Genomic DNA, 13,655 nt, shown 5'->3' with positions numbered 1-13,655 from the left:
TTTTTGATTATTTGTATCTCTGAATCACTTGGTGGACAAAAAAGTACAGCTGTGCTTAGTGATGCTCATTAAAAGGTGGCTTGGGACAGCGTTTCCCAGATGAAGACCTGCATTGGCATTCACCCTGTAACTCGTTAGAATCACAGAAGCAAGATAAGAAAACAGCAGTTGTAGCACTGGAACTGCCACTTTTTTAGAGGTGTTTCTTCTTATGGGAAACGGGAATTTGTAGCAGAGCTGTAAGTTATTTAATAATAACCAAGCATCAATGCAGATGGTATTACTTCTTCTGGAAAATGTAAAATGAGTTTGTTTTCAATTAAAAATCAATAAATCAATATTTCTTAACTGAGTCAAATAATGCAAAAGGCTATCCACAGTTTTCAACCTACGTGCAAAAAATACAACTACAGTCAGTTTTAAAGGTAATGTTGCTTAATTCTTGGAAGTTTGTATGTCACTGTACTGGTACTAAATTTGTGCCAAGTTGAGTAAAAGGTAAACAAATACATTGTGAAAATAATCGAGCAGAATCTACCAGATTCAATAGCAAAAAAAAGGAAATAGCGTTTGTTAAAGTGGTGATGTATTGTAAGGGTAAACGTAGCTGCTGGGGTGCTGATCCAAATGACTATTTAGCAGGGGTTTTGAGACTTGTAAATTTGAGAAGGGTGAGCCTTCTTGTTACCTGCAGCTGTTCTGAATTACTTAAGCGGTAGGTGCTGAGTTATGTTGGAAAGCTTTAAAATGGAGGCAAGGGCTACAGACTGATGTTAAAGAAAAGGAGGCTGTTGTGAACTGAAAAGGTTGTTTCCAGGTGGAAAGATGGAGGTATGAACAGCAACTTATGATGTGTAATAGCTTTTTTTTTTCCTTCTTCTTCTTCTTTTTTTTCTGGGGCCATGAAGCCTCATAACAAACTGTTTCTTCATTCACAAAGCTTAGGCATTAGGTGGATTTTAGTCCTTTAGTAATGGGTAAATTGAATTATGTTGCTGCTTTATGTAGGTTTAAGGGTACGGCAGCTGCATCTCATCCAACCTCTACCTAAAAATAATACCAAGTAGTTTGTAACTTCTGCTGAAGGGTCAGATGGGAAGCAAAGTAAATGAAGTATTTGCTCACTGTAGCTTCACAATTTTGGTCATATTTTTTTCTGTTTGCTAAGCCCCCAAAGCTATGTGCAGTGTACTGATGTGGTAATGTATTAGACCCTTCCTATGAAGGGACGTCCAGGGGCAGTGATAGTCTGATAATTTGGTCTGTGGCAGAGAAGTGTGTGTGAGGGCAGGTGTGCTTTTTTTTTTTTTTTTAATTTTAAATTTCTACACCAGTGTCATGTTTTCATTCCTTCATCTGTTTTGTGGTGGCACATACCTGTGCCCTTAAGAAGCACCATCATTAGCAGATTATTATCATTAGCTAGCATATATCCAGGTGGAACTTCTACTTAGAAGTCTTCAAGAGACAATCTGGAAATAAGTGTTTGCTAATTGTGTTTATAATAATCATCAGCTGCTATTGTAACAGGCTAAAACTTCATTCAACTAAAACTAAAAGGGTAGAAGAGCAGTGTAGCGTGTATTGCATGCTTATCATGCTTTTCTGCTTGCATACTCTGGGACAATGCAGAAAAGGAGAATTTTGAGTTCCTAATTTTGAAAAATTTTCTGCAACTTGTAAAGTACATGTGGCAGGCTCCCTTTCCAGCTGCAACTTCATGGCTGTTAACAAACTGCTATTTGCTTTACAGTGGCAGCAGCATCTCCCAAGCATCAACAAATTGACAGCTGTATTAACATCGGCGGTGCCTGCCGCAGTGATGGTCTTGCTTGGCTAGAGGTCCATTTAGAATTGTAGACCTGTGTAGTTTAAAAGGTGCAGCTGGAAATCCAGCTCCCAGCTCAAAGCAGGGTGAGGTAGCATGGTTTGCTCAACACTTGTCTAGGTGAGCTGGATACACAATCTCTCTGGGCAGCCTGTTCCAGTCTTAAACTACCCTCACAGTGAAGAACTAGTCAGAATTTCTCTTGTTGCAGTTTGTGACCAGTGGCCTGCTGCGTGATGCCGACACGAGCCTGACTTTGTCTTCTCTATACCTTCATATTGGGTAGCTGGAGACAGTAGCAGTGCCTCCTTACCCCATGCCCACTCCACCTTCCCTTCCCATCCCCCACCATTCTCTCTGGAAGGCTGAACTCTGCTCTCGCAATTTCTCAGGCATCTTGAGTTCCACCTCTCTGTGGCCTCTCCACAGGACTTGCTCCAGTGTGTGTCTGTTTTGTCCTAGGGAACTGGGCACTGGACTCAGGTGTGGCCTTGAGCACAGAATAGAGGTGAAGAATCCCTTCCCTTGAACTCCTAGTGATGTCGGTGTTCATACAGCTCAGTACAGTTGGTCGTCTTCATCACAAGGGTGCATCGCTGAATCCTGCTCAATGTGCTGTGCAACAGCATTCCCAGGCTCCAACCTGCCTGTTGTGTGGGGTGACTATGTCTCAGGTGCAGGGTGGTGCATTTGCTTTGGTTAAACTTAATGAGATTTCTGGCCGCCCACTTGTCTGGTTTGTTGAGGACCCTCAGAATAGCATTCCCAGTTCTCTTGTGCATTGACTGCTTCCCCTTCCCGTGGTTTCCCCTTCCCCTCCAAATTAGTGTTGTTGGAAACTTGCCGAGTGGACTTCTGCATCATAAAGTTGATTAATAAAGTAGTTAATCAACTCTAGCCCCTGAAGAGCACTTCTAATAACTTGTTACACCAGTTAGATTTTTGTGTCGCTGATGACCACTCTGAGCTTGGCATGCCAGTCCACTTTCCACTCATCTTGCGGTCCAAATATTTACTCCGTATGTCACTGGTTTGGGTACAAGGACATTTCTGGCATGTTTCTGTCTAAACTCCTGCTGTGAATAATCTTTCAAAGCTAATTTTATAGGTGGGTCCTTTATAGAGTAAGCTGAGTTACTGTACATACCACACACAGTAGTTACTCTCACATGAGTGGTGGGAACTGGATTTCAAGACAAGTTATTGAAAGCTTTCTGTTTCATGTAAGTTTTCTTCGCTTTTGAGTGAGAAGACAAAGCTCTAAGAGATCATTTATGCCCCAATCAGTGGGGTCTGAATGCAGAGCTGTGAATTTGGCTTCTAACTGATGAAATCCTTGACTAGAAAATAAATTTTCAAAGTAAGTTTGTGCGAATAAAAGTGGAAAGCCAAGTACTTAAGACTCTAGCCTTGCATTCATGAGCCACTGCTCCACTGTGACTTTATGCAGTTCCTACTGCATCACTCAAATACTGATTCTTGCACATGAAAACTCCCCTTCCATTGTAATTCATACTGCATACATTTGGGAACCTTGGCCTTTGTTCAGTACTAAGTATGAAATTGGGCCTCCTTGGATAGCATGAAAAAAAATTACACTAACAATGGTAATGCTAGGCAGTTTTACCTTTTCAAGGAAATGAGCCTATCTTCCTGAAGTCATGTTTTCCAGTTGTGTCAAAAAAAAAAAAAAAAATAGACATTAAGGGGAAATTTTATTGTAAGGGAGGAGGGGAAATCAACCTAAAGCATTTCTAAAGCATGTGATGTCATAGATACAGCTTTTCAGTACATGTCAAATACCACAAAAGTATGTGGATAGGTATTTGCTACTCAATAGTTATGTGTACATCAGGTCTACAATGATCAAAGCACAAGACCTTTTTCTATTCCAATGCTTTTCTTCAGACTTTTGGTATTTTGGCGGGTTTTTTCCCCCAAAGATGCGTCATTCTCACTTTTACTTGCCCTTGCTTTCCAAATCTAGATGTAGCAACTACTTTTAAGTGCATGATTATATAAACTGCAACCTTTGGAAAAAGTGAATGGCCGCTAGACATATTTAATGTAAGAGAGTGACTCTTGCTGTAGAGATTGACCATCATCTTCCTGTTCGTTTCTACCTACCTGTGAACTAAATTAAGTTCTCACACAAACTATAGGAAATAACGGTCTGTAAAATACTGATCAAGCCATTCTGAGTTACCATCAGCAAATATGATGGAATACTGTCAGACCTTAATTGTGATGGAAAGCTGTCAGACAGATAAAAAGTTGGCTCATTCTCACCAAGGAGAGTTTATATTGACATGTTCTTGAACTTGACCAAAGTATTATTGTTAGCATTTGATCCTACTTAAAGGACTCATTTGAGTCGTCTATTTCAAAGGCTAAGTATTTAAAGCTATCATAAGGAAAAACATTTTGAAAAGAATGATATTGGAGAGAGAAAGAGTTTGCTATCATCTTGTTTGAGTTAAGCAGCCATGCACTGTAACCAGTACTTGCTGTTATGTGTACAAAAGCCTATGGTTCTAAAATAGTAGCTTCACCTTCTGTTTCAACAACAAAAAATAGGTCAGAAGTCAGGTCAAGTACTACTTCATTTCAGACTTGATCATGGATTTGAAGGGTTTAAATGTTACAAGCTAGGCTTCAGAGCCCAAACAGGTATGCTTAAACATGAGTACAGACAAAATTTTGTGGTGAATACTGTTAGCATGCTGTATTGCATTATGTCCAAAACAACCCATTCCCAAATGCCCAAATAAAAGTAAATGATTGTGCATTGCATGATGATACCGTTAGGTGTGCAACTTTGGTTCATGCAAAGTCTGATTTTTATGGACACACTGCTGACAGTACATATATTCCTGAAGATTCTGCATATATGAGCTTTTCAGCCGTGTTCTTTCCATAACACCAAATGGATACTATGGTCTGGCATACTGGTGGCAAAAACCAAGCCCATATCATTTTGGCCATTTAGTCCGTTTAACCAAGACATTTCACCAGCCAAAAAGCTTGAACCTCTCTTTGACTTTCTGTACTCTGGTAGAGGCCAGCGACTTATCAATTTTTCTGTCCTCAAGTCCATTATATACAGGTATCTGTTATCGAACAGCAGAGCAAATATCTCTCCAAAGCCCAGCAAGGACACATTTGAGAAGTCAGGAGGTTTGATAACCCTGGAAGACAAGACAACATTGTTAGAAACTCTCGTTACTATCCTTATGCGTCTAAAGAAAATGAATGTCTACTCGTCATTCTGAAAGGATTCAGAAAGAACTGGATGCAAATTTTTGCAATTAAGCAACTGAACACTTAGCTGCAGTCACGCCTGTGGTTTCAGTTCTGGTTTTGTGCATTCAGGACAGACCATTCTTAACATAAGGTTAGGGTTTGAAAGGGATTCTGTACAGCACAAGGAAAAAAAAAAAAAAAAGAGTCTCATTTCCACATACACACAAAAAAGCAAATGTACTTGTGTTTTACAGTAAATTTCCATAGGGATTTCATGCCTCGATATCGTTAAACTGAGAGGTAAAACCATTTATTAGTATTTTGCCCACTCTTTTAAAAGCTGGAAATAAAACGCAGAAAGGCCTTCTTGTGATAAGAGTAGTCATTCAAGACTGGTCCTTAACAGAATGCTGTTTTACTGATGCTTAGTATAAATTAAGCATTTTCATCTTGGGGGAAAAATAGAAGTATTTGTTAGTTCCTCTACAACTTTAGGATATTTTTGCCTTAAGAAAGAAAACTTGGAACAGAAACTTGAAAAGAGCAAGTTTTCCACAACCGACTGAACATTTGATCATAGTATTTACATAAAGGACAGAACTGAGGCACAAAAATCTACAGAGATGATAATCTGTTCTCAGCAGTAAGAGAATACCTTTCTCTTTTGAAGGATGGGAGGGTAACCTAAGAGGTGAAATTACTGTTAGTCTTACTGATAAGAAGCAGTTCTTTCGGAGTAGATCTTCCAATGGTAGATACTCTATAAATACTTGGACCATTTCAATTAAGAATCTGCTAACAGTTCTAAAATTCAGTTTTCACTTTAATGCCACCATTTCTATCAGATACAGCCTTGCTCTTTTTATGGAAACAGAATGCCATCCTGCTTGATCCCTTACTGCAGTCTGGTAGACTTCACTATCGTTCCACAGCATTACCGAGAATGACGGATCAGTAGTAGTGCTATAAGGAAAAAGTGTCTTTTTAATTTCTTGTCCTATCAAAGGACCCCCAGAAATAGCCACCTGGTTCTCTGTAGAGCAGTCTCCATGGCAACATTAACTTCTAGTCACTAAAGTTTCACATTCACAACTACAGCACTGCAGTCTGATTTAAGTCTATATTGAAACACTTCAGCTTGAAAATACGAAAGATGGCTGACTAGTCTGCAACCAGAAACCAAAACAGCAATCAAATGACTCGTATTAAGAGACGATAAATTAGAATTCAACCCAGCAAGTGTAAAGAAAGATGTTTACAGAATTTGTATCAAGATTCTTCTGGCCTACATCTAAAGTAAGTTATTAAAAATAGTATGTTCTTATTTATTTAAATGAGACTAAATCTTAAGCTGAAAGATTTACCTGAGAATATCATAGCTGGCAAAGTCCCACTGGTATAATCCCAGTGCTGAACTGCACACTATGTATTTACCATCAAAGTGCAGTCTGGGCTGTAGGGAGATGCTGCGATCTTCAGAAACAGACAGTGTTTTTAAGCACTTGCAGTTTATTTCCCTTCCAATAGGCCAAATCTACAATTCAAACACAGTTAAGACCATAAAACATTCACATTATAAGCTGTCACACAAATAGAGCAAGCCTCACAGTCTCTCTTTAAGCATCGGGTAAACGTATGCATGTTTTTTCAGAAGTATTTATCTCCTTTAGATAGGAACATAATTTCTGTAAGTGACTTGTCTGACAGTATTGCTGCAGTTAAGTGTTGTTTCTAGCCTAAAAAATCCCAGTGAAAATGGGTGTTCTGAAGAACTGCAAAAAAATCAACCATCCAATTGGACAGAAATGTAACACTGTTTTGGTTATGAAGCACTTTCACAGGCACAGACTATTTAGAGCACTCTCCAACTCAAAAGTCCCCAACAGTAACGGTACTTGCAGTTAAGTGCTTCCCTGTCAAGTTAGCACATTAGGCATGCACTGAAAGCACTTACTATTTGCATTACCATTCATGTAGAGCTATAATTTAAATTTAAACATGAAGGACAGCATTGAAAAGTTGGCTTCCAAAAAGCCGCATGTCTTGTACACAACTTTACAAGCAGGGAATATGGGAGGAAAAAAAAGTCATATAATACGTAAACTTGAGCAAAGCACTCAAGCATTTTATTTCCCTGGGTATCAAAATGATGTATGCATGTTATATGGTACATACCTTGATTTCATACTTATCTGCACTAAGAAGAATGTAATCCCCAGGACTATGCATAAGAGATTTGACTTTGCACTTCTGCAAAACTACCTGTAATTGAAGGATGTAATGATTTATGTCGATGCTATTAAATAACTTTCATTTGAATTTTTCACTTCATTGACAATCTGCTTACTGTGCGTTTGTATAAAGGCAATTCAAATACTACTAGCACCTGAAGGGAAAATACACTTTTCTTGTTCCTACTAGTGACAACGTACTGCATTAATAAGTGAACATACATACTTCACCTCTAGAGTCACCTCCCCACCTTCCAAGTTCTGAAATACTCAGAAAAAAATACTGTTTCTTGACTTAGAACACTTTTCATGCTCGTATTTTGGTTATCAAGATCATTAGCTTTAGAATTAAGAATTTTCTACATAATTTTTTAGGTAGCTTTCTTTCAGTAACATTGTTTTTATTCAGTCTTTGAATCAAACACCGATTCCTAATACTATTCCAGGTGCTTTGGAATAGAAATATCTTCAGTGGTCTGAAAGGTTTGATTACAGCTTAAGTGTTTTTTCTGCTGAAATGTTATTTTGCGGTATTTCCTGATGTTCTTCAGATTCCACAACTAGGTGCAGGGTTAGGATTAGGAAATAGAACATGTCACAAACTTATTGCAAGTAAGTGTTTTGCAAGATTTATTAAAAATCAGTATTCCCACCTTAGTGACCCATTCTGTGTGTCCAGTAAGGGTATTCAGGCACGTTCCTGTTGATAAGGCCCATACTTTCACAGTGAAGTCTGCAGAGCCACTGACCAGAATATCAAGTTCATCATTGTAATCCACACTAAAAACTACAAGCAAAGAGTGCGCTAAATAAGGAATACCAGTTTCTATGTATACGTTTTTCTGTGAGACGCTAACTAGTAGCCTCTAAATTTATATGCTACTACAGCTTTAACTGTTGTTCTTTAACTATATATGTGAATTGTTGCTCTGGATTCCTAAGCTCACATCATTGCAAAATTACTGATTCTTGTTCAAATTAAGAACATGTACATCAATGGTTCCTTTATGGTTGGATTATCACAAAGCAAAACTTAAATTGGTTCCTATTTTAAGAGTTCTAGTAAGTCAATTCCAGCAGGAATAGTACATTTGATATATCTCATTACTCACAGGGGAACAGACCTACAGCTGAGTTGAGAATATTTTGCAGCAGAGGACAAAGAAGCTAATTATGAGGGAAATGCAAATACAGCTTCTCAGGCCCTATAAGCCTGTCTCCAGTCTGGGGATATAAAGAACTGCTGTTGCCATGTGCTCCCTGACACCTACGGTTTGCATCTTTTTGGTAGACTCTAAAGTACTGAAAAAACATGGCATTTAGTAGTATTTCCATGCAACTGCAAAACACTACATGGCTAAGCTTTGGCATTATTCAAGGGCAGACAGGTCTACAACTGTTCTGACTGCTTCCCCCAGCCCCCCCTGCAAAACCTGGGACAGAGCCTAAAAAAACTGAAAAAAGCTACTGTGCAAAGAGCTAACTTAAATTATAATTTGTTTAACGATGATGTATGTTACTTGACTGGTGAACTTACAAATTGAAAAGTTCAACATACCTGCACCAGTATGTCCTCTAAAATGCTGTGTCTTTGCCCCAGAGCTCCATTCCCAACAGGCTACTGTGTTATCAAAAGATCCTGTTACAAGCTTTTGTTCATCAAACTTCACTGCAGCACAAGTGTGTGTCTGGATACCATATATGCACTGACCTGTGCTTACATCCCACAGTTTTGCAGACAAGTCATCTGATCCTAGAATATAAAAGAACAGAGTAATTGGAAGCAAAGAGTAAATATTTCCCAATCCTATGCTCGTCTTCCATATTTGTCTTAAATACAGTATTTTCATGGAATCACAGAATGGTTATGGTTGGAAGGGACCTCGGGAGGCCAACTCTTCCAACCCCCTAGTCAAGTGGGGCCACCTAGAGCCGATTGCCCAGGACCACAACCAGAAGGCTTTTGAGTATGTCCAAGGATGGACCCTCCACAATCTCCCTGGGCAACCTGTGCTCACTCTCTCTCACAGTAAAGTGTTTTAGAGGCAACCTCCTGTGTTTCAGTTTGTGCCAACTGTCTCTTGTCCCATCACTGGGCCGCACTGAAAAGAGCCTGGCTCCATCTTCTTGGCAACCTCACTTCAGGTATTTACGTACATTGATAAGATCCTCCCTGAACCCTCTCTTCTTTAGGATAGTAAGTCCCAGCTCTCTCAGCCTTTCTTCATGAGACATGCTCCAGTCCCTTCATCATTTTCATGGCCCTTCGATGGACTCTCCAGTGTCCACATGTCTCTCTTGTACTGAGGAGCCCACAACTGAACACAGTACTGCAGGTGTAGCGTCACCAATGCTGAGCGGAGGGGCAGGATCACCTCCCTCAACTTACTAGCAACATTCCTCCTAAAGCAGCCCAGGATAGTGTTAGCCTTCTTTGCAGCAAGGACATATTGATGGCTCATGTTTGACTTGGTGGCCACCAGGACCCCTGGGTACTCTTCTGCCAAGCTGCTTTCCAGCAGGTTGGCCCCCAGCATATACTGGTGTCATGGACTTGTTCCTCCTCAGGTGCAGGGCTTTGCATTTCCCCTTGTTGAGTTTTTTCCTCATTAAATATTACTTCCAAGCTGCTTGAATGGGGGAATAAGCCCTAGTTTTAGGCCTCAGCACTACAGCAAAGACTCCTGTTTTCATGTTAATTAAGGTACTAGATGTCTGGCCTTCCAGTTTCCTCATACCCTTTTAGCACCTTCCATAGATTCCAGCACTGCCTCTCGTTGACAGTATCTACTGAAAGAGATGCACGGAAGTTTTACATGATTTACATGAGTTTTAAATGCTTAGGTTTGCAAAGCCAATGACTGCAACGCAAGATTTAGTTTGTTTCAGGTAGGAAAGGAGCCCACCAAATCTCAAAAGACAGCAGATGAATACCAGACCCTATCACCTGCCAGGTTCCTTTCTCTCTCTAAAGTTCCTCTTTTTCTTTTTTTTTTTTTTTTTTTTGTTTTGTTGTTGTTGTTAAGTCGTAACAGTAAGTCCAGACAGCTGGCTTTTGAGAGCAGAATAAAACCCTAGACCCTTACACCTGTGGTTTCAGCACAAGTGTGCCACTTTCTAAAAAGTTTTGGCAAGGGTGTTTCCTGTGTATTTACATTCCCTGCTGAGTAGGGAAGTGAAAGACTGGCTACAGTCTAGTTGTTGGTTTCTAGTAATCATCTTAATGTACCAACAAATGTGGGAGTACTTAACCAGTACTCCCAACTTATTCTATAGCTGTGTTATCTCAAGTGATTGGGAAATCCTTGGAATATGCTCTGACAGCAGTTTGTAACTTTATTATTATTCTTTCATACTTAATGTTTCATACTTGTTCTGGCTGTATTTTTAAGTTCAAACTGAAATCTTGAAGTCTGCAGTCTTCAGGGAGGAAGCTGAAATTATCATTACAAGTCAGACTAGTAGCAAGGTTAAATCTAGTTTATAGGTCTTCATACAAGCTATTAGGGTAAGAACTGAAAGTGCTTACAGACTATCAGAGAAATGGTCTTGTTTCAAGAAAGACAACAAACTTTTCCTGCCACACCTTGGGAGACTGCAGTGATCACACAGCTCAATGTCCCTTTAATTAGAAGTTATTGTCTAAAAAGGTAACTAACATACCTGTACTTTTCAAATGGGCTTACTAATCTGAAGCATGATACCTGCTGTTATTGTTTTATTAACCAACAAAGAAACTGGTCTCCTTGTTTTCCTATTAAAGTGAGTAATGACTTTATTGGTGTGCCAGGTGTTTCAGAAATTGAAAAAGAAGTAATTTTAAATCCTCTTAAACTGCGCTACCCTATGGAAATAATCTATCTGGTAAAGGAAAAGCAAATTGTCATTAATCAGGGGGTGGGGGTGGGGAGAAAGCAAAGAATTGTAAGACTTTCAAGTTTTCTGTCCTTCCTACCTGTGCACAGAAGTCCATCTTTATAGTAAAGTGCATATACTCTGGCACTGTGTCCAATTAAAGAGGATGTCTCAAAGGCTTCGTGGTCCTTCAGTTGCTTCATCCTTAAAATAGCCTTTAGGTAAACCTTCTTCCAATGTAGAGGATCCTGAACAGAGTCATCTATTTGCCAACCCAAATTCTTACATGCAGTCTGCCACACCTCTGTACAGGCACTTATAACCTTATTCCACTGCTTAGAGACGAGGCAACATGTGAGTAAGGTCTGAGGATCAAGCCATTTTAACAGATAAAAACTAAGTTCCAATGGAAGAAGTTTGAGGAAGTCCCTCTTGAGGAGAATCTCTAGATTATTTGAGAGGTGCCTGAGCTGGACTGCTCCACTCAAGCTAATTAGGTGATCCAGAGTTTCATTTTTCTGCAAGTCCGTCAGAGAAAGAAATGTAATAGAAATGTTATCAAGCCATGCTTCAAAGTCCTTTTTCTCCATAAGGTTATGGAAAAATTTACCTGTGATACATCAAAATACTGTATTAGTTCCGTTCAGAAAATAAGGTAAGCATCACATCTTTATTACTGGTACATCAGTATTCCAAATGGCATGTTAACACATAGACTGAAGTGACCAAATGCACTTTAAAATATTAATTAGGTTAGGACTAAATTTGCATGCACTTCGAACTATCATTTGTCCCCCATCAGACTTAGAAGTGAATTTATGGAGCTCCTGCATGTTAGCATTCCTTATGAATGTTAACATCTTTCTTGTTCTAGGTTAACACTTCAAAATTCTGAATCCAAAAAGGTAAGGGTTAGTTTAAGTTTTAAACCTATTACAGCAAATGAACACTGTCTTACAGTTTACTCATGGATTATACTGATAAAGGGAAGACATCAAAGCATATAAGCAGACTGATAAGCTAGTTACTGACAGAACTTAATTCATATCTTTGTCCTGAACTATTTTAGACACAACACAGGTAACTATTTTACTTTTTTTTAAAAGATAGAGATGTCTGAAAAATTGTGTTGAAGGGTGTGTTAACCATCCTTCTATTTGGCTCACGTGAAGACTGTAGATTGTGCTGGTCTAGTATCAGTTTTGACACATTTGCACTGTTTTGACCTAAATAATTTTTTTTTTTTTTAATTCCTGGGGTTTTTTCCCCTACTTTCTCAGTTTATTTCCAGGTAAAAGAATTAACTGTGAAACTGAAGGTTTGAAACTACTACCTGAACTGTACGGTCTGTATGCATTTATACTATCCTGTGGCATCTCAAGTCCCTACAATAAGCTTGGACAAATGATTAGCAAGATAAACATTGGGCAAACAGTTAAAAAGCCGTAACTGTTTATTTTTCTCTGGAAGATCACATTCCATTCATTAGACAACTGGCTGAATTTAATTCATAGAAACTCCCAAACCCAAAGAATTGAGGAATCTGAGTGGGAGTCAACAACACGTTTATTTCTACACAGGCATTTTACCTTCACAGAGTAAGATCTTAGAAGGCACCTCTTAACATGGCATAGCAGCACCCAAACAGTACGGTTTTGACTACCGAGGCTGCACATGGTGTGCGACTGTCGAAAACACAAGGTACTGGGTGTCAAACACAGAGAAGCAGCTGCTCCTATCAAGTCACAGGTCTGCACAGTAACTTCTACTGCTGACAGCACTCACCAGCTTTCCTCAGCACATTCGGCCGGCAATGTATTTGCCGTTCTAACAGGCTTTAGCGTGTTCTCTTGAAAACAAAAACCTGACAGGCTCCCCATGGGTAAGAAACAGGCGAGCCCCAAGGCTTTTGTTGTGTTCAGCACACGATGCTGACACGGGAACCAAGGGCTGCTGCGGGGCCGGGCCCGAGCGGCCGGTGCCCCGCGCTACCCAGCACCCGGCGCGCCGCCCGCCGCCGCCGGCCCCCCCCCCGCGCTGCCGCCCCCCCCGCTCGGGGCATGGCGGGACCGGAGACTTTCGGCGCTGCCCACAGCCTCCGACGCCGCCCGCCCGACCCCCGCTCACCTCAGGTAGCGGCCAGGCGCGGAGCGTCCCCCGGCAGGCAGCCGCCACGGCTCGCGCGGCCCCCCCGAGCCCAGCACGGGCCGGGGCTTCCCCGCGGCCATCACTCCCGCAGCAGGACGGGCTCCCGGCGCTTTCGCGGCCCGCACCACAGCCCGCGGCGGGAGGCGGCCCTCGGGCGGGACGGAGGGCCTCAGCCACGCCCGGCGCGGGAGGGGCGGGGCGAGCCCCGCGCCGCGGCCCCTGCGCCGGGCGAACCGGCCGGCTCCCGGAGGGACGGCGCTTCCCAGCACCCGCGGCGGCCCGTAGCCAGGCGGCTTCCGGCTCACCCCCTGACGTCATCAAGCCCCGCTGCCTCGCTCGGGCCGTTTCCG

The 13,655-nt window shown here is 41.1% G+C and overlaps 1 protein-coding gene across 3 annotated transcripts; it reads right to left on the bottom strand.

Annotated features, from left to right (window-relative positions):
* Window positions 1-3,524: 3,524 nt before the first annotated feature.
* On the bottom strand, window positions 3,525-13,580 carry FBXW2 (F-box and WD repeat domain containing 2). 3 transcript variants are annotated; one of them, XM_056351970.1, is made up of 7 exons: window positions 13,285-13,579; window positions 11,258-11,767; window positions 8,861-9,055; window positions 7,956-8,089; window positions 7,247-7,333; window positions 6,506-6,605; window positions 3,525-5,016 (listed from the first exon to the last, which is right to left on the bottom strand). In XM_056351970.1, exons 2-7 carry the CDS (start codon window positions 11,745-11,747, stop codon window positions 4,925-4,927), a joined length of 1,098 nt encoding a protein of 365 aa, XP_056207945.1. In that variant the 5' UTR covers window positions 11,748-11,767; window positions 13,285-13,579; the 3' UTR covers window positions 3,525-4,924. The 3 variants fall into 3 exon arrangements, with proteins under 3 accessions (XP_056207945.1, XP_056207944.1, XP_056207947.1); XM_056351969.1 differs by having other exon boundaries at window positions 6,436-6,605; window positions 13,285-13,578; XM_056351972.1 differs by having other exon boundaries at window positions 4,874-5,242; window positions 6,436-6,605; window positions 13,285-13,580.
* Window positions 13,581-13,655: the final 75 nt, after the last annotated feature.

Source organism: Falco biarmicus, chromosome 9 (assembly GCF_023638135.1).
Source record: "Falco biarmicus isolate bFalBia1 chromosome 9, bFalBia1.pri, whole genome shotgun sequence".
Lineage (NCBI taxonomy): Eukaryota > Metazoa > Chordata > Aves > Falconiformes > Falconidae > Falco > Falco biarmicus.
This window is presented reverse-complemented; position numbering and strand designations above follow the sequence as displayed.

Excerpts from the sequence above, each read along its gene's own strand:
- FBXW2 (XM_056351969.1), bottom strand. The coding sequence starts at position 11,747 with ATGGAGAAAAAGGACTTTGAAGCATGGCTTGATAACATTTCTATTACA. Across the intron at positions 8,090-8,860 it reads TAGAGGACATACTGGTGCAG|TTTTTAGTGTGGATTACAAT; the intron begins GTATGTTGAACT and ends CTTTGCTTGTAG. Across the intron at positions 7,334-7,955 it reads ACACAGAATGGGTCACTAAG|GTAGTTTTGCAGAAGTGCAA; the intron begins GTGGGAATACTG and ends CTTCAATTACAG.